At 51.0% G+C, this 26,738-nt stretch overlaps 1 protein-coding gene across 22 annotated transcripts in view; it reads left to right on the top strand.

Moving 5' to 3' along the window:
* Positions 1-26,738, top strand: part of AKT2 (AKT serine/threonine kinase 2) — a 117,786-nt gene that overhangs the window by 72,957 nt on the left and 18,091 nt on the right. For 11 of the 22 annotated variants that reach the window (XM_024351378.3, XM_054674199.1, XM_024351377.3 and 8 more), the window contains 3 exons: positions 11,844-11,936; positions 20,114-20,242; positions 21,897-22,008. In XM_024351378.3, the coding sequence (XP_024207146.2) occupies positions 11,844-11,936; positions 20,114-20,242; positions 21,897-22,008 (334 nt within the window). Of the gene's footprint in view, positions 1-6,736; positions 7,769-8,505; positions 8,608-10,447; positions 10,990-11,066; positions 11,185-11,264; positions 11,448-11,843; positions 11,974-20,113; positions 20,243-21,896; positions 22,009-26,738 lie in introns of those variants that run through there. The other 11 variants (XM_063800744.1, XM_063800741.1, XM_063800748.1 and 8 more) reach the window with 6 other exon arrangements.

Below are 26,738 nucleotides of genomic sequence, written 5' to 3'. Positions count from 1 at the left end.
TCACCCAGGCTGGAATGCAGTGGCACCATCATGGCTGATTGCAGCCTTGACCTCACTGGCTCAAGTGATCCTCCCACCTCAGCCTTCTGAGTAGCTGGGACTACAGGCATGCACCATCATACCTGGCTAATTTTTTTAAAACAATTTTCAGTAGAGATGGGAGTCTCCCTATTTTGCTCAGGCTGATCTTGAACTTTTGGGCTCAAGTGATCCACATCCCTCAGCCTCCCAAAGTGCTGGGATTACAGGCGTGAATCCCTGCACCTGGCCTGCAAAAATTATCTTTTGAGATAACATAAACATGTGCTTGGGCAGATTGGTGTTAAGATTCCATTCTACAGGCTGGGCACGGTGGTTCACACCTGTAATCCCAGCACTTTGGGAGGCCGAGGAGGGTGGATCACGAGGTCAGGAGTTCAGTACCAGCCTGGCCAAGATGGTGAAACCCTGTCTGTACTAAAAATACAAAAATTAGCCAGGTGTGGTGGTGGGTGCCTATAATCCTAGCTATTCGGGAGGTTGAGACAGGAGAATTGCTTGAACCTGGGAAGCAGAGGTTGCAGTGAGCCAAGATCGCACTACTGCACTCCAGCCTGGCGACAGAGTGAGACTCTGTCTCAAAAAAAAAAAAAAAAAAAAAGATTCCATTTTACAGATGCGGAAGCTGAGGTTCAGAGAAGTGACCTGTGTAGCCTGGAAGTGGTAGAGTCAGGATTTGAGTTGACTAGGGGTGTGAGTTTGGGCCTGAGTCCTGCTCCAATTCCCCAGGTAAGCTGCGTTGGGGTGCGGGAGAGATGGGGTATAGCATGGGAGCTTCCAGCTGCGCTGGGATGATCTGGCTCCTCTTGGGCCTGTGAGAGTCACATCCCTGCCTCCTGCCTTTAGGCTCCCGGTGCTTAATTAGCAGGAATTCTATAGAATTGCACTCCAGAATGGTAGCTACTAGCCACGTATGGACTTTTTTTTTTTTTTGAGACGGAGTCTTCCTCTGTCACCCAGGCTGGAGTGCAGTGGTGTGATCTTGTCTCACTACAACCGCCGCCTCCCGGGTTCAAGCGATTCTCTGCCTCAGCCTCCCGAGTAGCTGGGATTACAGGCGCCTACCACCACGCCTGGCTAATTTTTGTATTTTTAGTAGAGACAGGGTTTCACCATCTTGGCCAGGCTGGTCTTGAACTCCTGACCTCGTGATCGCCCCCCGCCCCCCCTCCGGCCTCCCAAAGTGCTGGGATTACAGGCGTGAGTCATCGTGCCCGGACTCACATATGGCTTTTTAAGTTTTAATTAATTACAATTAAAGAAAAGTAAAAAGTCAGTTCTTTAGTTGCACTAGCCATCATTCAAACATTTAGTAACCACATTTCTGTCGTTATGGAAAGGTCTGTGGGCTAGTTCTGCTCTGGTTGTGGTCCCTCTCCTGCACCTACTCGCTGTGACTGTGTGCATGTGACTCTCTCCCTGGGCCTCAGTTTTCCCATGTGAGGAACGGGGATAGTAACACAGGCTGGCTGTGAAGATGAACATTAATCCATGCCTGGTGCTTTGTGAGTGCTCACTGAGTATTAGCCTTGATGCATACCCACTGGTTTCTCCTTTTGCCACTGGGCCCTGCCCTGGAGCTCCCAGGGAGGTGGTGGCGATGCAGAGCGACGTGGGTCAGGGATTCCCCATGCAGTCCAACTGGAGGGCTCCCGTGCATGCGTGCACATCAGGGGCGGTAAGGAAGGGCTGGCCGGGGTGTGGGAGGAGGCGACACAAGATGGGAGGTGGCCCTGTCTCTTGGGAGCAAAGGCAGAAGGAGGTGGAGGCAGCTCAGGGCTCGGAGGACAGGGGTCCGGGCTCCTTGGCTGTGTCCCTGCTGTCTCTCGCTGTGGGTATTCACCGAATCTCTCCCATCCTCGGTTTTCACATCTGCTGCATGCAGGTCCTCATGGTTCTCAAGTGAGGCAGGTGGTGAGCCCATCAGGCCAGTGCCCAGGGCTTATTCTGGGGACAGCTCCTGGAGAGGAAGGGCTGCCTCCCTAAGGACTCCTGCCCTGCCCTGGATGCAAGGGGTTCCACCTGCTGCCCCTCCCCCACTCCCCAGCTCGCCTCAGGCGGATAGTTCCCCTCTCACTCCAAATAAGAGCCACAATGCTGACAGTGGCCCCCAAGGCCCTGCCCAGCGGTCCCCAGCTTCCTCTAGCTACATCTCCCGGCCCTCCCCTTCACCCACTCCTGTAGGCGCCTCGAACGCACCTCAGCCCTGCTCCTCCCCTGCCTGCAGCGTTCCTCCCCAGGTCTCCCCCTGGCTCTCTCACCTGCTTCCGGTTTTGCTCAGACTGCGCTGCCTCAGTGCGCCCTTCTGTCACCATCCTGTGTAGAGTCGGAAACCCCTGCTCCCTTTCCCTGCACTGAATCTTCCGTGTGCTCCTTTTCTCCATGGCATTTGTTAGCTTTGGCTATCCTGTCTAATTTGCTTATGTATTTATTTTTTATTTTGCTGCCTGTTCCCTCATTCCCCCAACTCCGCAATGGCAGGGAGTTCTGTTTTGGTCACTGCTGAATCGCTGGTGACCCGAGCAGTGATGATGCAGAGTTGTTGTGATATTTGTGGAATGAATGAATGCAGGATTTTTTGTTTTACCTTCACTTGGCACAAATGCTGTGGTTCTGTTCACCACTCCCCCCTGAATTAATGAAAGCTATGGGCCCGTCCCTGTGCTGAGTGGAGCTGGGGACACAGTGGGGGCGAGGACAGACTGTATCCCTGCCTTGTGGAACCCACAGTCCAGTGGGAGAGGCAACATTACCCACATAGTCATGCAGGTGACAGAGGCAAGTGCTGTGAGGGGAAGGGAAGGCTGAGCTCTGAGAGTCCGCTGCTCGTGGGAAAGGGGTGGTCAGGGAAGGCCTTCGTGAAGAAGATGGGTGAACAGAGTGCCAGGCAAGGGGTACAGCATGTGCAAAGGTCTTGGGGTGTGAGAGCAGGGAGTCTTCATGGGGCCAGGAGAAGGGGAGATTGTGTGTTGGAGCGAGCAGACCAGTGAGGCTGGAGAGCAGGCGGGGCCAAGGCAGATAGCCCCTGGCAGCTTCCATAGGGGCCTTGGACGTGATCCATGGGCACTAGGGAGAGGTCCTGAGCAGGGGAGGGACAGGGTCAGAACTGCGTGGAGGATCCCGCTGGTTGCAGCATGGAGCCCTCAGAGTGTATGGAGCCCGTGGCCAAGCAGACTAGAATATTTGACATGATTTTTGTGGGTGCTGTAAGGCCCTGGGTGGCGTGAGGGGGAAGGTGTGTGTGTGGGGTGGCAGGGAGGAGAAGGAATCTGCTCTGTGCTTATTCTTGTCCCCGTTTCTTTTGCAGCCTGCCCACGGCTTCAACCTGCCTCCAGCCCCACCTGCTCCAAGCAGACAGATGGGGCGAGTGTAGGGAGTGTGTTTAAAAGAAAAAAGAAACAAAAAGTCTCTCTTTTTTTTTTTTTTGAAGTACCCAGACCTTTTCAGGAAAAAAAAAAAAAAGTTTCTTCAGTGCCACCTTCCCACCAAGGAGGTAGAATAGGTAAAAATTCACCTGTTCAGAAACATACAGTATAGAAAGTGAAGTTTCCCATGTCTCCACCCATCAGAGGAAATAATAATTTTTTTTTTTTTTTTTTTTTTTGAGATGGAGTCTTGCTCTGTCCCTCAGGCTGGAGTGCAGTGGCGCAATCTCTGCTTACTCCAACCTCTGCCTCCCGGGTCCAAGCAATTCTCCTGCCTCAGCCTCCTGAGTAGCTGGAATTACAGGTGCCTGCCACCAGCCCGGCTAATTTTTGAATTTTTAGTAGAGACAGAGTTTCACCATATTGGCCAGGCTGGTCTCGACCTCCTGACCTTGTGATTTGCCCGCCTCGGCCTCCCAAAGTGCTGGGATTACAGTCATGAGCCACCGCGCCTGGCCAGTGATGATAATATTTGATACGTGTTGAGCAGTTGCTCTTACAGGCTCTTTTGGGAGGACTTCATGTGGATTAACTCACTGAACCCTCCAATAGCCTTAGAGTTAGGTATATGCAGTTATTATCTCTAATATACAGATGAGGAAACAGAGGTGAAGAAAGGGAACATGACTTGGTGACTTGCCCAAGGTCTCACAGCAGGTGACACAGCCAGGGCTGAAAAGCTGGCATTTGGTTCCTGAGGCTGCCTTGCCTGCCGCACCCACTCTCCTGCCTCTGTTAGTTTGGCGTATTTCCTTCGGATATCTTTTTTCTGTGCGTGTGACATTTAAACACATACCTCCCCGTGCCCTGAAGTCTAAGACAGTATGCCCTATAAGGTCCATTATTGATCATATAACTGCTTTTCTGAAAAGAATGCGATAGGTGAGTTTTATCCATGGATTGCAAGGTACATGCCAATCTCAATGACATCAGCATGTGAAACAATACGCATATTGTAGAATTGAGGTGATAGGGCGTGTGTGTGTGTGTGTTTCAGAAAAGGCATCCCGCCTGCATTCTGTCGTGCCGCGAGCCTTCGTTAGCGAATGCTGATGGTCTCAGTGTCAGCACAGCAGGGCTGGTTTCTGTGTTTCTGTGCTCAGGATGGCTTGTTGTGTTGTGTGGCCAGACCGTCTCCACGCGCTGGGTGCTGTGCTGAGCCCTTCCCTGCATTAGCCTGTGATGAAAGCGCTGCTGTCTGTCCTTGCAAGGACAGGAGGAAACGGAGGCTTGGGAGTCTAGAAAGTGGGTAAGCAAGGACCCCAGTCCAGATCTGCCTAACTCTCAAGGCTGTGTGGCATGGTGTTGTGGGGGAGCCGGGCCACCTGTACTTCCTGAGATGAAGTCACAGGGCAAGTCATTTCACTTCTGTGCCTCAGTTTCCTCATTGTCATAGAAACAATAGGAGCGTCTGCCTCAAAGCGTTGCTGTGAGGGTTATATTGGTATGTGCGAAGCACTCAAATGGGCCTGGCACGTGGTATGGGCTATGTGAGCCTTGCTCTTTTTAGTAGAGTCATGATATTAACCAATATATAGCACCAGACCCCTGTTGTGAGCTTTTAGATTGTTGCCAGGTTTCCCTATTTCAGCAGTACATACTTAGGACAGCGGTTGTCAGCTGGTGGTGGTTTTGTACCCCAGGAGACATTTGGTGATGACTGAAGACATGTTTGATTGTCGTAACCAGGGGAGGGTGTTCTGTTGGCTTTAGTGAGTAGAGACCCAGGATGCTGCCAAACCTTTTCAGGGTGCAGAAGAGTCCCCACATCAGGGATTCTCTATCCCCAAATGTCACTAGTGTTGAGGCTGAGAATTCCCAGCTTAGAACTTCTGTGCCCTAGCACTAGCATTTTCTGCAGGAGAAATTCCTCCAAGCACATGTACATTTTCCACTTTATGAGTTTTACCAGAATGTTCTCACAAGACGCTGGGACCAGTTTATAGAGTGGTGAATGGCTGGTGGCAGATGAGGGAGTTGGTTCCCTCACGTCTTGCCCCAGGTGCCTTTCTCCTGAGTTCCCATGAGCAGATGCTGCCTGTTACACCACTAGTTCCTGTTGTCTTTGGCTTTTTTGGTATTTTTTTTTTTTTTGAGACAGGGTCTGGCTTTGTCACCCAGGCTGGAGTGCAGTGGCACAATCTCAGCTCACTGCAACCTCTACCTCCCGGGCTCAGGTCAACCTCCCACCTCAGCCTCCTAGGTACCTGAAACTACAGGTGCACACCACCACACCTGACTACTATATATATATATACGTGTATATATATATATACACGTATATATATATATATGCATATATATATACACATATATACGTATATATACACATATATACGTATATATACACATATATACACGTATATATACACATATATACACGTATATATACACATATACACGTGTATGTATACACATATACACGTGTATGTATACACATATACACGTGTATGTATACACATATACACGTGTATGTATACACATATATACGTGTATGTATACACATATATACGTATATGTATATATACATATATATGTATGTACGTTTTTTTGTTTTTTGTTTTTGGCAGACACAGGGTTTCACCATGTTGCTCAGGCTGGTCTCAAACTCCTGGGTTCAGAGGATCCTCTTGCCTTGGCTTCCCAAAGTGCTGAGATTACAGGTGTGAGCCACCGTGCCCGGCCAGCTTTTTTTGTTTGTTTGTTTGTCTGTTTTTTGAGACACAGTTTTGCTCTGTCTCCCAGGCTGGAGTGTGGTGGTGTAGTCAGCTCACTGCAGCCTCAACCTCCTGGGCTCAAGCAATCCTCCTGGCTCTGCCTCCCAAGTAGCCGGGACTACAGGTGTGCACCACCACACCTGGCTAATTTTTATATTTTTTGTAGAGATAAGGTCTTGCTATGTTACCAAGGCTGGTCTTGAACTCCTGGTCTTAAGAGATCCTCTTGCCTCAGCCTTCCAAAGTGCTGGGATTACACGCGTGAGCCACCACGTCCAGCTTCCTGTTGTCTTTGAATTTATCTCCTGAGCAAGTCTTCCTCTGGGCGCTGTGGAAAGGCACAGATCTGAGTGCAGGCGACAGAGGCTCCTGAGGGGGTCGCTGCCACCTCCCCAGTGAGCCTCCGCAGCACCAGGAAGGAGCCCCACCCACCGGCTCCAGCTCCAAGAGACGCATCTCTGCTTCCCCACCTGCCTCCCTAGCCCATCTGTGCTGTCTGGCATCAAAACCAGGTCAGTGAGAGGGGGCGAGAGAAAAAGGACTTAGTAAGTGGCAAGGAAAGGAATTGAGCTTATTTTGAGCCTGTTCTGGGCACAGGGCTTCACTCTGTACATGTTCATTCCACAGATACTTATTAAGTACCCACTCCACTCTGTGCCCAACACCCTACAAAGCTCTGGGGATCCAGCTGTGGCCAAGGCAGCCAAGAGTCCTGCCTTTGTCGTGCTGACATTCCAGTGTGGGTGGTGGGCTGTCAGCGTAAGCAAACACATACAGTAACATCGGTGGTGATGGGTGCTTAGGGGAAAATGAAGGGTAAGGGTAAGGGGAGGTAGGGTGGGCATGCTTTGCCTAGGGAGGTTAGGAAGGCTTCTCAAGAAAGGGACGTGAGCAGAGGCTGAAGAGAGTGGAGAGGGGCCTGAGTTTCCACCTGAGGGTGCAGTGCCTGCAAGGCCCTGAGGTGGGGCGTCCCCGTGTATCCTGGCAGCTGAGGGAGCCAGGCACTGCTGAAGTGAAGTGCCCTCAGAGAAGCAAAGGGGGATGTTGCAGGCCGCGTAGCGTCCTGGGGCTGCTTTGGGGATTTTGGCTTTTATGTTGCATAGGAGGGTTCGAGCGGAGAAGGGGTGGGAGCTGACTCAGGTGGTCACGGGGCTCCAGGCTGCAGGAGGGGCGTGGGCAGAGTGCTGACTTCTTTCACTCTATAACATTCTCTCACTCCTTCCCTGCTGTATTCAGCAGCAGTTTAGTCCTTTTCGTTGCTGAGTAGTGTTCTACTGTGGATCTACGTGTTTGTTTATTCATTCTCTTGTGGGTAGACTCCTGGTCTGTTACCAGTTTGGGGTTACTGTGAATATTGCTGCTGTCAACATTGTAGTACAAGTCTTTTGTACATACACTAATTTCCTTGAGAGGAATTGCTAGGTCATGGGATAGGCATATATTGAGCTTTAATTTTGACTGCTTAACAGTTTTCCACAGTAGTTGAACCATTTTGCACCTCCCACCAATAATGAGTAAGGGTTCTGGTTCCTCTACATCCGAGCCAGCAGTTGGCCTTGTCAGTTTTTAAAATTCGAGCCATCCCAGGTAGGTGGTTATGATTTGCATTTGCCTGTAACTAATGAGATTATGTATGTTTCTTGGTTGTGTGGGTGTCCTCTCCTGTGAGGTGCTCTTGCTCTTTTTACCTTGTCTTGAGTCAACAGCTGCAGCTCTGGCCCAGGCACTCAGAAGACTCATGCCCAGGAACCTTAGGAAGTAATGAGTGTGGTGGGGCCGTGCAGGGACTCCCCTCCGCAGGGCGTGCTGTGGGGGTTCCATAGGCGAGTCTCTGTCCCCCTGCCTGAGTGTCCTCCGTTGGCAGCCCCCCGAGTGATCAGGCCATCTTTTTTTTTTGAGAAGTAGTTTCGCTCTTGTTGCCCAGGCTGGAGTGCAATGGCGCGATCTTGGCTCTCCACAACCTCCACCTCCCGGGTTCAAGCGATTCTCCTGCCTCAGCCTCCCAAGTAGCATGTGACACCATGCCCAGCTAATTTTCTGTTTTCAGTAGAGACAAGGTTTCTCCATATTGGTCAGGCTGGTCTCGAACTCCCGACCTCAGGTGATCCGCCCACCTCAGCCTCCCAAAGTGCTGGGATTACAGGCGTGAGCCACCGTGCCCGGCCTAAGCCAGCCATCTTCTTGGCTGCAGTGGCTGGTATTTCATCACCACAGGACTGCGTCACGGACACCTCAGCTGAGGCACCACCCTCAGTGGGAGGACAGGGCAGGATCCAGGCGGGACGCAGGAGATCTTCCAACTCCTCCCCCTGCTCTCCCTCCAGCTGTGCTGACTCCTTAGTTGCTGAGATGAGATTGTAAAAAGCAGCTCTGTTGATCCCAGCAGCGGCCAGGGCCTCCGCTGCTTCTCAGCTGGGAGACCCAAGGTAAACAGCTTCCCTTCTCTCAGCTTCTGTCCTCATCTGGGCATGGTCACTGACTGTCTGGTGGGGTGTTGGGAGCATTCAGGAGAGACTCCATGGGAGCGCCGGCACCCTGCCCAAGGCCACCCAGCTGGCGGTGGCTCTTGGACTCTGGAACCCAGACCACTCTTGGCCATACCTGGCTGCCTTTGCTTCTCTCTGGAATAATGGCAGCCGTGTGTTTGGCTGTTCACTGGGCGCCAGGCAGTAGGCCGAGCCCTGGGCCCACAGTGGGTGCTTTAGTGCTGCTGCATTACAAGGGCCCTGAGAGGCGATGTCCCTGGGCCGCTGTGGGCCAGCGAGAGGGGAGATGAGACATGGAGCCCCTGTTCTATTCCCTCCACATCAGCCCTTCCTTTGGACTCCGAGTTCTCCCTCCCAGCCATTTGGGAAGTATTTTGAACTGAGCTTGCATCAGGGAAGGCATGGTGTAGGTACGTGTAGGGGACGGGCTTCTCTCAGTCCCAGCCATAGCCCAGAAGGCCCTTGGTGTTCTCCCCTGTCCACCTCTCTCTTGTGTTTCTCCTCACCAGGCCCCCTCCTGCCTCAGGTCCTTGCATTTTCTGTTCCCCTGCTGAAATACATTTCCTCATGTGTCTACACAGCTCACTCCCTCAGTTAACTCGGGTGTCTGCTCACAAGTCCCCCACACCAAGCTAACATCCTGTTCTTCCACTCTCCAGCCTCCCCACCACCTGATTATTTGCATATCCGTGTATTTTTCTGCCCCTCACACCAGACTGTGAGCCTCATGAAGGCAGGGCTGTGTCTTAGTGACATTCTGTTGCTGGTACCATCCGGGGTCTAGGATGCACCCCAAAAAAGATTGGTGTCATGAAGAGAGTCTGGTAGTGTGTCCCTGGCTGTGTGTGGTCCTGGGGTGGGGGTCAGTTGGGGACACTTGGCCTCTTTCTTCATGTGCTCATTAGATAAGACGCTTTGCTGGTCTGCTGCATTAGCGTTAATAGGTGTTGGGAGGGTTGCTCCGAGGGTGCACAAAGAGCACACAGTGCAGCCTCTGAGGTGGGGAAGGCTTCCTGGAGGAGGCACTGGTTTAGCTGAGACCTCAAGGAAGAGAGAGAAGAACACCCAGAAGGAGGTGCTGTCCCTGATGGAGGCCAGAGGGAAGGGCTTGAGTGACAGAAGCGTAACATGGAGAGTCAGGTAGGGCGGAGAGGCTGGAGAGGTGCAATAGTCAACGTCATGGTCCTTAGCCTTTCCCGAGGGCTTTCTAGGTGCACGTCTCAGCTCATGCACCTGGAACGCAGGGCAGCAGAGGCCAGGTCCTGAAGGGCCTTGGATCCTCAGCTGAGGAGTTTGGCTTTTTTGCTGGGAACACCAGGGAGCCACAAAGGTTCTGAGCAGGAGAAAGACAGGTTCAGCGTTGGGGATCCCTCTAGCTGCTGAATGTGGGGTGAGTGGGAGGGAGCAAGAGTGGAGCGTAGGAACTCGGGGAAGAGGTGGGGGCAGATGGGGGCAGACCTGACTAGAGCCAGGCCGCGGGCAGGATGGGGAGAGATGGTCACGTTAGAGGTTGACACACTGAACAGTGGGAGATACAGAAATACATACATATTTATATATTTTTTGAGACAGGGTCTCATTCTGTCACCTAAGCTGGAGTGCAGTGGTGCAATCAAGGCTCACTGCAGCCTCGACCTCCCAGGCTCGAGTGATCCTCCTGTCTCGAATAGCTGACATTACAGGTGCACAGCACCATGCCTGGCTAATTTTTTAATTTTTAATTTTTTTGTAGAAAAAAATTAGGTAGTGAGACAAGTTCTCACTACGTTGCCCAGGCAGGTCTCAAACTCCTAGGCTCAAGGGATTCTCCTGCCTTGACCTCCCAAAGTGTTGGGATTACAGACATGAGCCACTGTGCCCGGCCGAGATGTGGGGATGTTGAGGATTGAGAGTCTGGCAGTCCTGTGTGTTTGGGTTGTGGGGTGCCGGGCATGTTGCTGGCAAGGGGAGCCCCTTATTGCTGCTCCCAGCCTCGCATCATTGCCTTTGCAGCTTGGAGCCCAGAATGTGATTTCTCACCCTCCTGTTTACTTCCCTGTCATTGTCCATCTTGTCTTTCCTCCCGCTTCCTCCCACTTACCTCCCTTCCTTCTGCCGGGACCTGGGCAGCCTGCCACTGTCACATGCCAGGCAGTAGCGTGTCCGGCCCACCAGCTCCCCTGGGGCACGAGAGAAAGCTGATGCCCATGGTGTCCCTAGAGCCAGCTGCCACTTCTCTGGGGGCCACCGTAGCTCCCGACCTGCTGTCCGCAAATAACCCCAGGCTGGGAAAGGCAAAGGCGCCTTGGTCTCTGTGGACCCTGGCCAGGCCCCAGGCTCCAGGTAGGGGCCCAGCTGGCGCTGCCTCGCGCCCTCCTCCCCTCCGTTCTGGGAACCTGAGACGAAGCAGTGGCCTCGGCGTCCCTCAGTCTGTTGGTTGCTGGTCCCTGAGGACAGAAGTGAAGGTCTTGGGGTAGGGATCAGGGCCTTGGTCAAGCCCCCAGGACTGGCTTCTAGGCCCCAGACCGTGCATACGCAGTAGGTTGCTTTCTTGTTCAAGATCCTGGATTGTCTGAGACCTGTCTTTTCTCTGTCATCTGATGGGGGGAGGGAGGCCGCTGAGGCTCAGGGAATGGCATGGGATGGCATGGGGGGACGGGAGTGTGCTTAGTTTGTTGAAGGTGGCAGGTTGGTGGCTTCCTGGCTTGGAAAGAAGGGAGTGGGGAGAGAGAGAAAAGAGTGTGTGTGTGTAAGATGGTGGAGGGACAAGCAGATGCTGGTGGCTCTGCGCACTCCCTCAGGTACCCTGGGCTGCCTCATTCATACTGGGTTACCTCAGTGTTGGGCCATGGGAGTGACACGGGGAGGGCAGGGCATGGCTACCTTGATGTTTGCTCAGTCAGGAGTGACTGTGGGTGGAGGGGCCACCTCCCCCCAGCATGGGTGTCCTGAGTTTGGGGTCTGGCCTGCGCTTAGGCCGGGGAGCTCTGCTTCCCCCAGATTGGGGTCGCTGGGGACATTGCCACATCTCTCTGCTCAGAATGGGTCCTTGAGAGCGGGCTCCACGCCACCCTTGCTGGCCTTACCCTTTGCTGAGTGGGCAGAACAGCCAGAGGGCCTCAGAGCCCGGCGTCCTCAGGGAAGGGGCTGGTGTGGAATCCCCTCCCGCCCTGACCAGCTCCTCTCTTGTCTTGCAGACTGTGCCCTGTCCACGGTGCCTCCTGCATGTCCTGCTGCCCTGAGCTGTCCCGAGCTAGGTGACAGCGTACCACGCTGCCACCATGAACGAGGTATCTGTCATCAAAGAAGGCTGGCTCCACAAGCGTGGTAAGAGGCCGCTTTTGCCCGCCAGATTCTTTCTCCCACGCTGGCTCCTCCTGGAAGCTGTGCCCTGAGAGGCAGAGGCGGAGGGTCTTACCAGCCTGAGGAGCCAGCATTCCGCAGCCCCAGGCCCACAGCTGCTTATGCCCCCGTTTCGTGGACTCCTTCAGTGGTCATCTGGGCAGGAGAGCAGGGATCTGACTGTGCATGAGTGATCTCATTCATAGCCCCATTTTATAGATGAAGAAACTGAGGCCCAGAGAGGGGAAGTCACGTCACTGAACTAACATGGTGAGGCAGTATTCAGCATTCATTCAGTTAGCAAGTATTCATTGACTGTGTGCTGTGCCGGATAGCCCCGGGCTCCGAGACACAGTGGTCCCCTGATGGAGCTTACATTCCAGTGGGGGTGGGGCAAGCAGTAAATAAGTAGACATGGAATGTCGGGGTGGCAAGTGCTGGGGTGAAAAGTGGGAACTGTGAGTGAGGGACAATGGGCTGGGGGCGGGGGGGCATCAAGAGGCTGCCCTGAGGAGACGGCAGTGGTCAGAGGCCTGGAGCCTGGAGGAGGTGAGACGCTGGCTGGGCAAGGGTGTCCCAGGGAGAGGGACAGCAAGGACAGAGGCTCCCAGGTGGGGATGTGCCTGGTGTTTTCTGGTAACAGCGTGGCTGGAGCAGTGTGAGCTAGGGCGAGCTGGGGGAGGCAAGCAGAGGAGCAACGCGGAGTCCAGCCGTGTCGCGACTGCAGGTCATGGAAAAGGACCTTGGCTTTGGCACTCCAGACGAGAGCAGCCCTGTGATGTCGTGAGCCGATGCGTGGCCTGATCCATTTGTATTAGTGGGAAGCTGAGGTCCCCTTTCAGTGAAGTTAGGACAGGGAAGAGACCCTTTTTGACCCCAGGGCTGTTTGTCCCCAAGTGGCTGCCAAGCAAGACTGGGAGGCAGATGGGAAGAAGCGCCACCTGCTGAGAGATGGCTTTGTCCCAGGCCAGCTTCTGTGGGCCTCCCCCTGGAAAGAAGGTCTCCAGGTGTGGCGGTTGGCTGCCCTGTGTGCACTTGCATTCATTCAGCAAACACGTGCTGAGCAGCGCCTGTGGGCCAGGCGCTGTTCTAGGTCCCGGGGTCCAGCAGTGAGCCCGACAGGCAAACATCCCATCCTCGTGTTAGTATCTTGGGCGCTGATAGGGAGGCAGACAGCTCCCAGGCAGACATGCATGTCTCACAGTGGCGCGAGCCATGGAGAAAAAACAAGCAACGTGAGGATGGGAGGGCATGAGGCAGGCAGGGTGGCCAGAGGGGGCTTCGCTGAGAAGGGGGCATCTGAATAAAGGCCTGAAGGAAATCGGGGATTGAGCCTCACAGTTATGCCAGAGGCGACAGCCAGTGAGTCCTGAGGGGGTAAGTGGGCTTGTTCAAAGAGGGGGCAGGAAGCTGGCACTGCGGGCATCGGGAAGAGCCACGCATCCTGCACTGTACCAGCCTGCAGACGCAGACAGGGAGCAGCGATGAGGGATGGACGCCCCTCCCTGGGAGCAGCCTCCCCACCTGACTGAGCAGAGGAGATTCGTGTCCTGCTGCTCTTTCTGGACAGAGATGGCTTTTAAGGTCCCTTGGCCCAGTCCCCCAGCCTGAGCCTGGAGTCTGGGTTTGTTGATGGAGCTTCCTGAGTCTTGGCAGCTATCAAGGTTCTAACCCTGGTTCTGCTGCTTCCTCTTAGTGCAACTGTGAGCAAGCCATGTCACCTCACTGAGCCTTGGTTTCACATCTATAAAGTGGGTTAACAAGCCAGATCTCTGATGTTGTCAGCTCTACAAGGGTAGGCATTTTCATGAGGCTTCTTCACAGTGGTATCCCCAGCACGTCTAAAAGTGGTGGGCATACAGTAGGCACTCAGTAAATGGTTGTTGAATGAATGGTTGGTGTGGTGTGTGGGTGATGTGCTGGGGTACACAGGGTCATGGGCTCCTGTCCCGTGGCCTGCACGTGCGGAGGCCATGGCTCATTAGGCTGGACTGTGAGAGCCTTGGGATGGGTGTGGAACTGTTGGAGGGGCAAGAGTTTCTCTCTGGTCTAGGATTACTGATGGCATTAAATGAGTCTTGGCCCCTCTTGGGCCTTCAGTGTCCGCGTTCATGTTACAAGGGGCCAGATGACCCAGCCACAGGCCTGCCCCTGTCATCTGGGATGGCCTAGCTCTGACACACCTGTCTCAGGTTTGCACCCTACACACACGCTTGTGCACACCTGCACTCTTGGGCCTTCCCAGTGCCCATCTTTCTGAGTAGCAGCTGGCAGAGGTGGGCAAGGTGAGGTGGGCCCTGCTGACTACTGCTTTTTTGGGACCTGTACCACCCCACCGACCCCCTTGGTGGTTAAAATAATGGCAGTGCTGGTTTACTGAGCACTTACTGTGTGCCAGACACCTGTCTCTGCTCTAGGCAAGCCTGATTTTGTTGAATTTTTATAGATGCCCTGTGGAGCACATGCCACCTTACAGACTGGAAAGCTGAGGTTCAGTAGGAAGAGTGACTTGCTTGAGGTTTCAGCAAGGAGTGGGTAGAGCTGAGGTTGGACTCAGGCCCTCTGACTCCTGAACTAGTGCTCTCAAGGCCTGGCCCACGTGCTGCCTCTCACCCAGCAAGCTGTGCTTAAGGCCAAGGGTGTAGTAATAGCACATCTAATCAGAGTCACTCATGCCATGTGCTGGTCCCACTTCTGACACAGCTGCAGCACACCACCATTAGCAGAGCACCTGCCCTCTGCCACGCCCCATGCTGGGCTCCATCTGCCGGTTTAGAGGCAGACGGTATAGTAGTCAAGATGTGGGCTGTGCTTTCCAATTCTGGCTCTCCCAGGTAACAGCTGGGAAGCTTGGGCAAAGTAATAGGACCGCTCTGTGACTCAGTTTCCCCATTCGCAAAATAGGAATACAATTGTGAGGATATTTTTCCTTCTACCTGTTTTTTTGTCTTTTTTTTTTTTTTCATAGATATATGGTCTTGCTATATTGCCCAGGTGGGTCTTGAACTCCTAGCCTCAAGTGAGTCTCCTGTCTTGGCCTCCCAAAGTGCTGGGATTACAGTTGTGAGCCACTGCGTTCAGCTTTTAGGTTTCTTTTCTTAGCTTGTTACCAAAGTATGAAAGGCCACAGATAAATGCCTGGATAATAAACTCACCCCAATCCCAGTGTACAGTTCAAGAAATAGAATAAGACGGTCCCCGGAAGCTCTTGTGCTCCTCCCAAGCAGTTACCACTCTCCTAACCTCCAGTAACACAGATGAGGTTTTTTTTAGTTTTTATCCTTTAAAAAAAAAAAACGGGGATGAAATTTATATAACGTGAGATTAACCATTTTGAAGCGTATGATTCATTGGCCTTTAGTATATCACAATGTTGTGTAACCACTACCTCTATCTAGTTTCAAAACCTTTTCATTACCCCAAAATAAAACTTTGTACCCATTAAGCAGTCAGTTTTTGTATCCTATGTCTTAGTTCATTCTGTGCTGCTATAACACATTACCCGAGACTGGGTAATTTATAATAAACAGAAACTTATTTCTTACCGTTCTGGAGGTAGGGAAGTCCGAGATTCAGGGTTGGCATCTTCTTGTCGCACGTCCCATGGTGAAAGGGGAAGGGTAAGAGAGAACAAGACAGGGCTGAATTTGTCTTGTTTTTTTTTTTTTTGAGATGGAGTCTTGCTCTGTCGCCCAGGCTGGAGTGCAGTGGCGCGATCTCGGCTCACTGCAACCTCTGCCTCCTTGGTTCAAGGAATTCTCCTGCTTCAGCCTCCTGAGTAGCTGGGATTATAGGCGTGTGCCACCATGCTTGGCTAATTTTTGTATTATTAGTAGAGACGGGGTTTCACCATGTCGGCCAGGCTGGTCTTGAACTCCTGACCTCAGGTGATCCACCTGCCTTGGCCTCCCAAAGTGCTGGGATTACAGGCGTGAGCCATTGCGCCCGGCCGAACTCGTCCTTTTATAAGGAACCCACTCTGTGATAATGTCATTAATCTATTCATGAGGGTGGTGCTCCCTTGACCCAAATACCTCCCATGAGGCTGCATTGGGGATCAAGTTTCCAACACATGAACTTTGGGGGACAATTCAATTCATAGCACCCCCTGTCTCCTGATGTCTGCTAACCACCAGTTTACTTTCTGTCTCTATGAATTTACCTACTCTGGACATTTCATGTAAATGGAATCATATGTGGCCTTTTGTGACTGGCTTCTTTAACTTAGCAACATGGTTTTTGGTTTTGAGTCAGGGTCTTGGGCTGTCGCCCAGGCTGCAGTGCAGTGGTGGGACCTTGGCTCATGGCTCACTGCAGCCTCAACCTCCTGGTCTCAAGTGATCCTCCTGCCTCAGCCTCCAGAGTAGCTGGGACTACAGGCAGGTGCCGCCACACTTGGCTAAGCTTAATGTTTTTGAGATTCCTCTATGTAGTAGCGTATATCAATATGTCATTCCTTCTTATGGATGAATAATCTCTATGTTGTAGATGTATCACATTTTGTTATCTGTTAATTTGTTGATGGACATTGGGGTGATATATTCTTTTTTTTTTTTGAGATGGAGTCTCACTCTGTCACCAGGCTGGAGTGCAGTGGCGTTATCTCAGCTCACTGCAGCCTCCGCCTCCTGGGTTCAAGTGATTCTCCTGCCTCAGCCTCCTGAGTAGCTGGGACTACAGGTGTGCGCCACCACGCCTGGCTAATTTTTATATTTTTAGTAGAGATGGGGTTTCACCATATTGGCCAGGATGGTCTTTATCTCTTGACCTTGGGATCCGCCCACCTCGGCTTCCCAAAGTGCTGGGATTACAGGCGTGACCACCGTGCCCGGCCTCGGGGTGATATATTCTATATTTAACTTTTTGAAGAAGCAGCTGCACCATTTTACATTCCCACCAGCAGTGCATGAGGGTGTCAGTTTATATCCTTGCCAACACTTGTTTTTTTTTCATTACAGCCATCCTTGGGCATGTAAAGTTGTACCTCATTGTGTGTGTGGGTTTTTTTGTTTTTGTTTTGTTTTGTTTTGTTTTTTTGAGACAGAGTCTTGCTCTGTCTCCCATGCTGGAGTGCAGTGGCACGATCTCAGCTCACTGTAACCTCCACCTCCTGGGTTCACATGATTCTCAGGCCTCAGCCTCCCAAGCACTGGGACTATAGGCATGTGCCACCATGCCCGGCTAATTTTTGTATTTTTAGTAGAGATGGGGTTTGATCATGTTGGCCAGGCTGGTTTTGAACTCCTGACCTCAAGTGATCCGCCTGCCTCGACCTCCCAAAGTGCTGGGATTACAGGTGTGAGCTACCACGCCCGGCCTTCATCGTGATTTTGATTTATGTTTGCCAGATGACTAATGATGCTGAACATCTTTTCATCTTTCTGTTGACCATTTGTGTATCTTTGGAGGAATATCTCTTTGAGTCCTTTGCTCATTTTAAAATCAGGCGGTTTGTCTTTTTGTTGTTGCATTGTAAGAGTTCTTTATGTGTTCTGGTTAATAGACCCTTATTAGATTTCCAAGTATTTCCACCCATTCTGTAGGTTATCTTCTTACTTTCTTGACAGTGTCCTTTCATGCACAAAGGTTTTTAATTTTGATGAGTTCACTTGAAGTTTTTCTTTTTGTTGCTTGTGCATTTGGTGTCATCTAAGAATTCATTGCCAAATTCAAAGTAATGAGATTTACTCATGTATTCTTAGACTTTTTTTGTGGTTTTAGCTCTTATATTCAGGTCAATTCATTTTGAGTTTATTTTTGTATATGGTTTATAGTGTGAAGTAGGATATCACAAAAGAATGTGATATCCATTCTTTTGAATGTGGATATCCAGTTGCCTCAGTTTCTTCATCTGCAAAATAGGGATAAGATTGTGAGGATAGGCTACTCTGGGCACATTGCCTATGGGTCACTGTTCCCTGCTCTGCAAGGAACAGTATTTAAATTAACAAAAAAAATTGTAAGGATATTTTTTCTTCTAGGTTTCTTTTCTTTCGTTTTGAAAAAATATAGTCTCTTTGTTGAAGAAACTGTTATTTCCCCATTGAATGATCTTGGCACCTGTGTTGAAAATCAGTTGAATGTAGATATTTGGGTTTATTTTTTGGCTCTGAATTCTCTTCCATTGGTCTGTATGTCTGTCCTGTATAAACTGTACTGTTTTGATTACTATAGCTTTGTATAGTAAATTTTGAAATTGGAAAGTATTTAACTTTATTTTTCTTTTTCAATATTATTTTGGCTCTTTGGGGCCCTTTGAAATTCCATGTGAATGTGAGGATTGGCTTTTCTATTTCTGAAAAAAGAAAAAGCCTGTTGGAATTTTGATAGGGATTGCATTGAATCTGTATATTGCTTTGGGTAGTATTGCCATCTTAACAATATTGTCTTCTAATCCATGAACACAGGATGTCTTTGCATTTATGTAGATCTCTAATTTCTTTAAACAATGTTTTGTAGTATACAAGCCCTTCACCCCCCCTTGGTTAAGTATTTTTTTGGAGGCTTTTGTAAATGCTTTTTTTTTTTTTTTTTTTTTAAGAGCTAGGGTCTTGCTCTGTCACTGGGCTGGACTGCAGTGGCACCATCATAGCTTCAATTTCTTCAGCTCAGGTGATTCTCCCATTTCGGCCTCCTGAGTAGCTGGGACTTCAGGCACACGCAACCACTCCTGGCTAATTAAAAAACATTTTTTGTGGAGACCGGATCTCACTATGTTGCCCAGGCTCGTCTCAAACTCCAGACTTAAGCCTGCCTCAGCCTCCCAAAGTGCTAGGATTTTACAGGTGGGAGCCACTGTGCTGGTGTTTAATAGCCATGTTGAGGTAAAATTGATGTACTACATGATTCATCCATTTAAAGCATACAGTTCAGTTGGTTTTAGTATATTCAGAGTTGTGCATCCATCACCATACTCAGGTTTTTTTTTTTTTTTTTTGAGACGGAGTTTCGCTCTTGTTGCCCAGGCTGGAGTGCAATGGTGTGATCTTGGCTCACGGCAACCTCTGCCTCCCAGGTTCAAGGAGTCTCCTGCCTCAGCCTCCCAAGTAGTGGGATTATAGGCATGCACCACCATGCCTGGCTAATTTTGTATTTTTAGTAGAGATGGGGTTTCTCCATGTTGGTCAGGCTGGTCTCCAACTCCCGACCTCAGGTGATCTGCTCGCCTTGGCCTCCCAAAGTGCTGGGATTCCAGGTGTGCGCCACCGTGCCGGGCCCTACTTTTCATCTCTGTAGATTTGCCTGTTCTGGGCCTTTTATATAAATGGAGTCATAATGATACGTGGTCCTTTGTGACTGGCTTCTTTCACTTAGCATAAGTTACGGTTCCTCCACATGGCAGCATGTCTCAGTACTTCGTTTCTTTTTATGACTGAATAGTTTTCCGTTGTATGAATCTGCTACATTTTGTTTATCCATTGGTTGTTGATGGACATTAGGGTTGTTTCCACTTGCTAGCTGTTATGAATAATGCTGTTGAGGACATTTGTGTGTAAGTTTTTGCGTGGATATGTTTCACCATCTCCTTTTAATCCTTAGCAGCTCTCTGAGGAGTGGGTTCGTGTGTGTGTGTATGTGTGTGTGTGTGTGTGTGTGTGCGTGTAGGGTGCTTGGATATTCATGGTGAAGAACAGTTGGAAAGAGTCAAGGGGCGCTGGGAGGGTGTGGCAGCAGTGCCACCCTGCCTGGCACAGAAGTGTTTTGGCATTGGAGCTACCTGCACAGCTGTATTGGTGAATCCCAGCCCATGGGATTTGGCCTTACAGGGCCACAGGGCATGTGTGTTTGGAAGCCTGGGCCTCCCCTGGGACTAGGCCAGGAGCTGGCACAGACAGCTTGCTCCTGGCCACACGCTGAGGCAACTGGTGCCCCAGGGCACTGCTGCTGGCACCTTCCTGCCAGGCATGACCTGTGGATCACCCGGGCTCAGCCCAGTGCCCCAGCCTGCGTCAGCAGGGGCCACCTGGAGGGCTCCTCCGGGAGAGGCATTCTCGTGTGTCCCCCGCACCTCCCCGCCCCGTGGTACCCCTTGTGAGTCACCATCACACTGGGCCTCCTGCCGCCTACCTGGGACATCACTCAACCTTGTCCTAACCTCTCTCCCTCCCTTCCTGCCTCATTTCAGGTGAATACATCAAGACCTGGAGGCCACGGTACTTCCTGCTGAAGAGCGACGGCTCCTTCATTGGGTACAAGGAGAGGCCCGAGGCCCCTGATCAGACTCTACCCCCCTTAAACAACTTCTCCGTAGCAGGTGTGTCTTGGGATGAGTGGGTCAGTGTTCTGGTGCTCACAGGATGGCTGGCAGGTCTTAGGGGCTTGTGGGACTTGGTCATTGAGCCATGGGCCTGTCCTGGGCCTGCTTGCCCTTGGATCTGTTTTCACCCTTCCCCTGCTCTCCCTCCTTGTTAGCTGGCCAGGCGGGGCTGTCCTGCGGGTAGATGCAGAGTGGGAGGGAGGGAGAAGCCAGGGCATTTGCCCACACCCAGCCCCATGCATTGCCTCCTTGTGGTTCCAGCTTCTGTCAGCCAGGCCTTGGAGTCCCCAGCTGGTGGCAGGTGCCTCCCATCCTGTGCTTTGGTAACAGCCTCCATCCTCTGTCCCTCGGACGTAGAGGGGTCACAGCTTCCCACTCAGCTGGTCACAGGGCTGGCCTCGCGTCCTCTGTCCCTCTGTGATACCCAAAGGGATGTCTTCCAGCCAGACCCTGGCAGTGAAGTTTCACAAGCCCCAAGCTCTTGACTGAGCCTTGGAGAATATGGTCCTGTCCACATCGCTGCCCCTTTCCGCCGCCTTCCTTCCTTGCTGACCTGATGGGTCACCATGTCCTGTTGTTCGCCTGCTAAGAACATTACAGAGGCACCCCCATCTCCACCGCCAGTGCCTTAGCTCAGACCACTATCCTCTCCTGCCATGCTCTGGAACCCAGTCCCCGTCCCACGCTGCTCTGCATGAAGCCTTTTCCTGATTGCTCTCCACATGTGCTGGTGACCCTGACACATCTGTTCCCAACCTCAGTGTCTCACTAGAACTCCCAGCCTGTCCCAGGCTGCTCCTTGGACACATCTCCCCAAGTGTCTTCAAGGTCCCTCATGTGCCACATCCCAACCTGACCTTCAGGCCTCTCCCAGCTCTATTCCTGTCTCCGTCTCAGGGACAGCAGGCCGAGAGGCCTGGGCCTGGTCCTCAGTGCCCTCTCCCCATGGCCTGTCTGCAGGGCTCCACTCTGGTGTGGCCCCATCCTCCCTAGCTGGCTCCCCACCTCCCTGGCCTTCCAACCTCCAGCCTCACCCTCTACATGGCAGCCAGAGGGATCAGTCTCAGTCTGTTTGTGTCTCTTCCCTATCTAAAGCCTTCTATGGCTCCCTGCTGCCCCGAGGACAAAGTCCAGATTCTTTCCCATGGCCTCCAAAGCCCTGCCTGGCTGGCCCCAGCCCACCTCTCCAGGGCTGTCTCTCACTTACCCCTCCTCACCCTTGGAGCAGAATTGGCCACCCCGTGAGGATTTTGAACCTCCTCTCACCTCTGAGCGTCTGTTCTCCGTGTACCTTCTAAGTTCCCTTTTCCTTCAGGGCTTAGTTCAGAGAAGCTGCTTCCTCTGGGAAGCCCCCCCACCCCCCAGGCTGGGTTGGATGCTACCTCTGAGCTTCTGCACACCTCTAGGCTTGTCCCCATCGCGGCCCTGTCTATGGAGCCATTACTCTCTGGTGGGCTTCTCTCCTTCCACACACACACACACTAGACCCTGAGCCCTGTGAGAACAGGACCAGGGCTGTCTCAGTCCCTAGAGTGTCCCCAGCACCATCTAGCATGGGGCTAGGCCTGTGGGAGGTGGCTCGGGCACTTTGGGCTGCAGGCTAGTAGGGCTATCCCCTCAGCCCCCTGCTGTCTGTTCCCTCTGCCTGCAGAATGCCAGCTGATGAAGACTGAGAGGCCGCGACCCAACACCTTTGTCATACGCTGCCTGCAGTGGACCACAGTCATCGAGAGGACCTTCCACGTGGATTCTCCAGATGAGAGGTCAGTCTGGGCCTCTGTGTGGCTGCCCTTGAGAGGGAGCAAGCCTGGTGTGAGGAGAAAAGGTACAGCTGGAGAGATTTTCCCTGGGACCCTACATCGGGGTTTCCTATCTGCGCTTCTGGTTGGGGGGTCTCCCCAGCTGGGGCTGAGAAGAGCTGGGGTTCTTAGTCTGAAGACCCTACTCTGCCCTTTGACTTGCGGGTGCATCGGAATCACAGGCAGAGCTCGTGAAATGTCTAGACCGCTGGGCCTCGCCTCAAGACCTGTGACTACCTGGAGATCTGCCTAGGGTCAGGGAGCTACATTCTTTTTTTTTTTTTTCCGAAATGGAGTTTCGCTCTTGTTGCCCAAGTTGGAATGCAGTGGCATGATCTTGGCTCACTGCAACCTCCACCTCCTGGGTTCAAGCGATTTTCCTGCCTCAGCCTCCCAAGTAGCTGGGATTACAGGTGTGTGCCACCATGCCCGGCTTAGTTTTTGTATTTTTAGTAGAAAAGGGCCTTCTCCATATTAGCCAGGCTGGTCTCAAACTCTTGACCTCAGGTGATCCGCCTGCCTCGGCCTCCCAAAGTGCTGGGATTACAGGTGCAAGCCACCACACCTGACCCCTTTTTTTTTTTTTTGAGACGGAGTCTTGCTCTGTTGCCCAGGCTGGAGTGTAGTGGCCCCATCTCAGTTTACTGCAACCTCCGCCTCCCAGGTTCAAGTGATTCTCCTGCCTCAGCCTCCCAAGTAGCTGGGATTACAGGCATGTGCCACCACATCTGGCTAATTTTTGTATTTTTAGTAGAGACAGGGTTTCGCCATGTTGGCCACACTGGTCTCGAACTTTTGGCCTTAGGTGATCTCCCTTGGCCTTCAAAGTGCTGGGATTACAGGCGTGAGCCACCCTGCCCGGCAGGACCTACATTCTTAATGAGCATCTCTATTGATTTTGAGGCAGGTGGTCCAGAGAGTCATTTTAAAAAGATCAATTTAGTAATCAGAAGAGATGATAAAGACTCATCTATTTCAAAATTGAAACAGTATAAGGAGGTGTCTAGTGGGAGCTTCCCCTACCCTGCCCTTTCCATCCACCTCCCTGCCCCCCAGTTAATCACTGTTCTTAGGTGCCCTCGAAGAGCAGAGGGAGACCTTTGTGCCTGGCTGCCTTTTTTTTTTTTTTTTTTTTTAAATACAAAAGGTAGCATTGTACATGCTTCTGGACTTGCTTTTTCCCTTAGTGTACCTTGGGGAATTTGCCTTGATATATGGAGAGATGCAGCTGCTTTGTTTCATGTTTTGCTTTCTTTTTTTTTGGACAGTTGGACATGCGTGTCCCAAGTGTGTTTATTTAGCCGTTCTTTATTGTGATGACTGGGGTTGTTTCCAGCCTTTGGCTCATTATAAGGAATGCTGCAGTGAAATAGCCATGTCTGTCTCGTTTGATGTGCGCACAGGTAGACCTGTGTGACGAGTGCTTAGATGCAGGATTGCCGAGGCACAGGGAAAATAAGTTTGTGGTTTTGCGATGTTTCCATTAGGTGATGTCTGAGAGTGCCCCCATGGCCTTGTGTTTTCAAACATTTGGATTTGTACCAGTCTGAGCAGTGGAAAAATTCAGCACCTCGGGGTGTTTAACTTCCCTTTCTTTCTCTGTGGATGAGTTTGACCCTCAAGGGCCGTGTGAGTTCCTATTCTGAACTGTCTATATTGTCTGTCTATTTTTCTGTTGGGTAGTTGGTCTTTTTCTTATTTATGTATTAGCTCTTTATAGATTAAGGAGCTTTGCCCTTTGTAATCAGTGGGAAATGTTTCTTTTTCCCACTTTGTCCTTTTGGGCCTCACTTTGAGAAACAGTCTTCTATCTTATCTATGGGGTAAGGTTTCAGCAGACCCTCTAGAGAGCCCTAAAATCATGCCGTCCAAGAAAACTTCTGGCCATTGTGGAAATGCCCTTTATCTGCACTGTCCAGTAGGCACCTGTGCCAATTGCCTGTGCTGACTGCTTGTGCCGATTGAGCATTTGAAATACAGCCACCAAGGAATGGATTTTTTCTAGTTTATTTTAATTGATTTAAAGAGCCACATATGGCTAGTGGCTACCTTCTTGGACAGTACAGCTCAGGAACCCACAATATCATGAGACTTGTTACTATAATCTATACTATAATTATTGTTGCACATCCTCCCAAGGTAAAAAATATACTTGCCCTACTGAGGGGAACAAAATTACCATCTCAAGCCAGCTGAGGTGCTACTCAGTTGAAAACTATGGACCAAAACATGAATGGCCAGTAAAAACAGATCAAGACCAGTGGGTGTATAGATCCTGGGTGTTGAGCTGGGTTTTGAAGACTGGATAGGAGTTGGCCACGGAGATAGCAAGGAGAAAGTTCAGAAGGGACAGCATATGCAAAGGCCTGGAGGTGAAATAGCTCATGCATTCCAGGGACTACAGGGGGTTCTGTGTCACCAGAGAACCAAGGGGCCAGGAGTGTTGGAAGAGGGGAAGTGGAGGCGCTCGAAGCTGGAGAGCTCAGCCAAGGCCTTGGACTGCAGGTGGAGATCCCACAGGGCTTGGCAGGTGCTTAGTAAATTGGGGTTTGTCCCAGGATAGTTACACGATGCAGGGGAATGATAAATAGGAGCGGCTGATGCAGCAATACCTGGCACATCAGGTACTGACAAGGTGGAGCTGACAAGGTGTTTTAGTAGGCAGGAGAGATGGTCTCGTTTCCATTTTCACAAGACAACGTGCCCTTTCCTTTACCAAGATTCTGTAGGCTGGAGAGCCCCACCTGCCTTTTCTTCTTGGTACCTGCTGCTGTTGCCAAAGAGAAAACTGCTGGAACGACTAAGAGACCAGGTCCCAGATTTCTGACCTTAACTATGGGTGGGTGGAGGGGGTGAACCAGAAACCCAGCAAGAGGGAGGCCCCCTCCACTCTGCTCCTGGCTGACTGATGCTGTCCTCACAGCCCTGGCCCACACAGGCTGATGTCAGCTGGCCTCTCTTAAGCCTGGGGAGGGAGGCAGGGGTTGCAGGGCAGGTGGGTGCCAGTCGGTGACTGCTTGTTGGCTAGGTGCTGCAGCGCCTCCTCACTGGGCTCCTGGTTGCCTCTCCAGCTGGAGAGACCCTCCTCCCTGTCCCCCACTTCACTGCAGACGTGTTTCACATGGAGAAAAGTTGAAAGAATAGTATAATGAATGGACTTCCACGCGCCCCACTCCTAGACTCTGCAGTCCCGCATTCACCGTGTCTGCTTCATCTGGTTGTGTTTTATGCTGAACTTGAACTTGTGTTCATACTTAGTGACATTCTTAGCGTTTCAGCAGGCATCTCCTAAGAATAAGGACTTTCTCCTACAGAATCATGATGCTGTCACGCCTGAGATGATTATAATCTTTGTTTACTAGTAACTTCTCCTTATCCATGCCGTACTTGAATTTCTTTAGTTACCTTTTGAAGGATATGCAACCTTTAGAACATTGTTTTAAAACCAGTATTCATTCAAGGTACGTGTCTCTTTGACTTGTTTTATTTAATCTAGTTCAGCTCTTTGTCTTTTTTTTTCCTCCCCAAGACATTGATTTTTTATTTATTTATTTATTTTTTTGACAAGCCAGGCTAGTTGTCTTGTAGAATGTCACACCTTCTGGGTGTGTCACATTATTGCCTTTTGGTGTTGTTTACTTTTGTTCCCCATGTTTGTATTTCTTGTAAACTAGAATTAGGCCTGGAACAGGGTTGGCAAAATATGGCCCTGCCTTCCATTTTTGTAAATAAAGTTTTATTGGAACATGACCATGTCCATTTGTTCATGAATAGTCTGGCTGCTTTTGGCTTACTGTGGCTGGGTTAAGTAGTTGTGACAAAGACTGTCTTGCAACACCTAAAAAATTTAATAATTGGCCCTTTTAAAATTTTAATTAAAATTTTTTAAATTTAAAACTTTTTTTTTAGAGACAAGTTCTTGCTCTCTTGCCCAGGCTGGAGTGCAGCGGTGCAATCATAGCTCACTGCAGTCTCAAACTCCTGAGCTTAATCCATCCTTATGCCTCAGGATCCCGAGTAGTTGGGACTATAGGTGTGCACCACCATGCCTGGCAAATTTTTAAATTTTTTTGTGGAGACAGAGTCTTGCTATGTTGTCCAGGCCAGTCTGGAACTCCTGGTCTCAAGCAATCCTCCCTCCTCGACCTCCCAAAGTGCTGGGATTATAGGCACAAACCACCACACCCAGCTTTCTGGTCCTTGATGGAAAAAGTTTGCAGACCCCTGGTCTTGGCAGGCAGGAATACTTAATAGTGCATCAGGTGAGTATGATCTTTTTGTTGTTGTTTTGATGGGGTCTCTGTTGCCCAGGCTGCAGTGCAGTGGCAGAATCACGACTCACTGCAGCCTCAATCTCCCGGATTTAGGTGATCCTCCCACCCCAGCCTCCCTAGTAGCTAGAACTACAGGCGCCTGCCACCACACCAGGCTAATTTTTGTATTTTTTGTAGAGATGGGGTTTCACCATGTTGCCCAGGCTGGTCTTGAACTCCTGGGCTCAAGTGATCTGCCCATCTTAACCTCTCAGAGTGCTAAGATTACAGCCATGAGCCACTGTGCCTGGCCATGTGTGATCTTTTTGACGTAAATCTTTCTTTCTTTTTTTTTTAGACAGAGTTTCACTCTTGTTGCCCAGGCTGGAGTACAATGGCGCAATCTTGGCTCACTGCAACATCTTCCTCCTGGGTTCAAGT

This window comes from Pan troglodytes, chromosome 20 (genome assembly GCF_028858775.2).
Source record: "Pan troglodytes isolate AG18354 chromosome 20, NHGRI_mPanTro3-v2.0_pri, whole genome shotgun sequence".
Classification (NCBI taxonomy): Eukaryota; Metazoa; Chordata; class Mammalia; order Primates; family Hominidae; genus Pan; species Pan troglodytes.
This window is presented reverse-complemented; position numbering and strand designations above follow the sequence as displayed.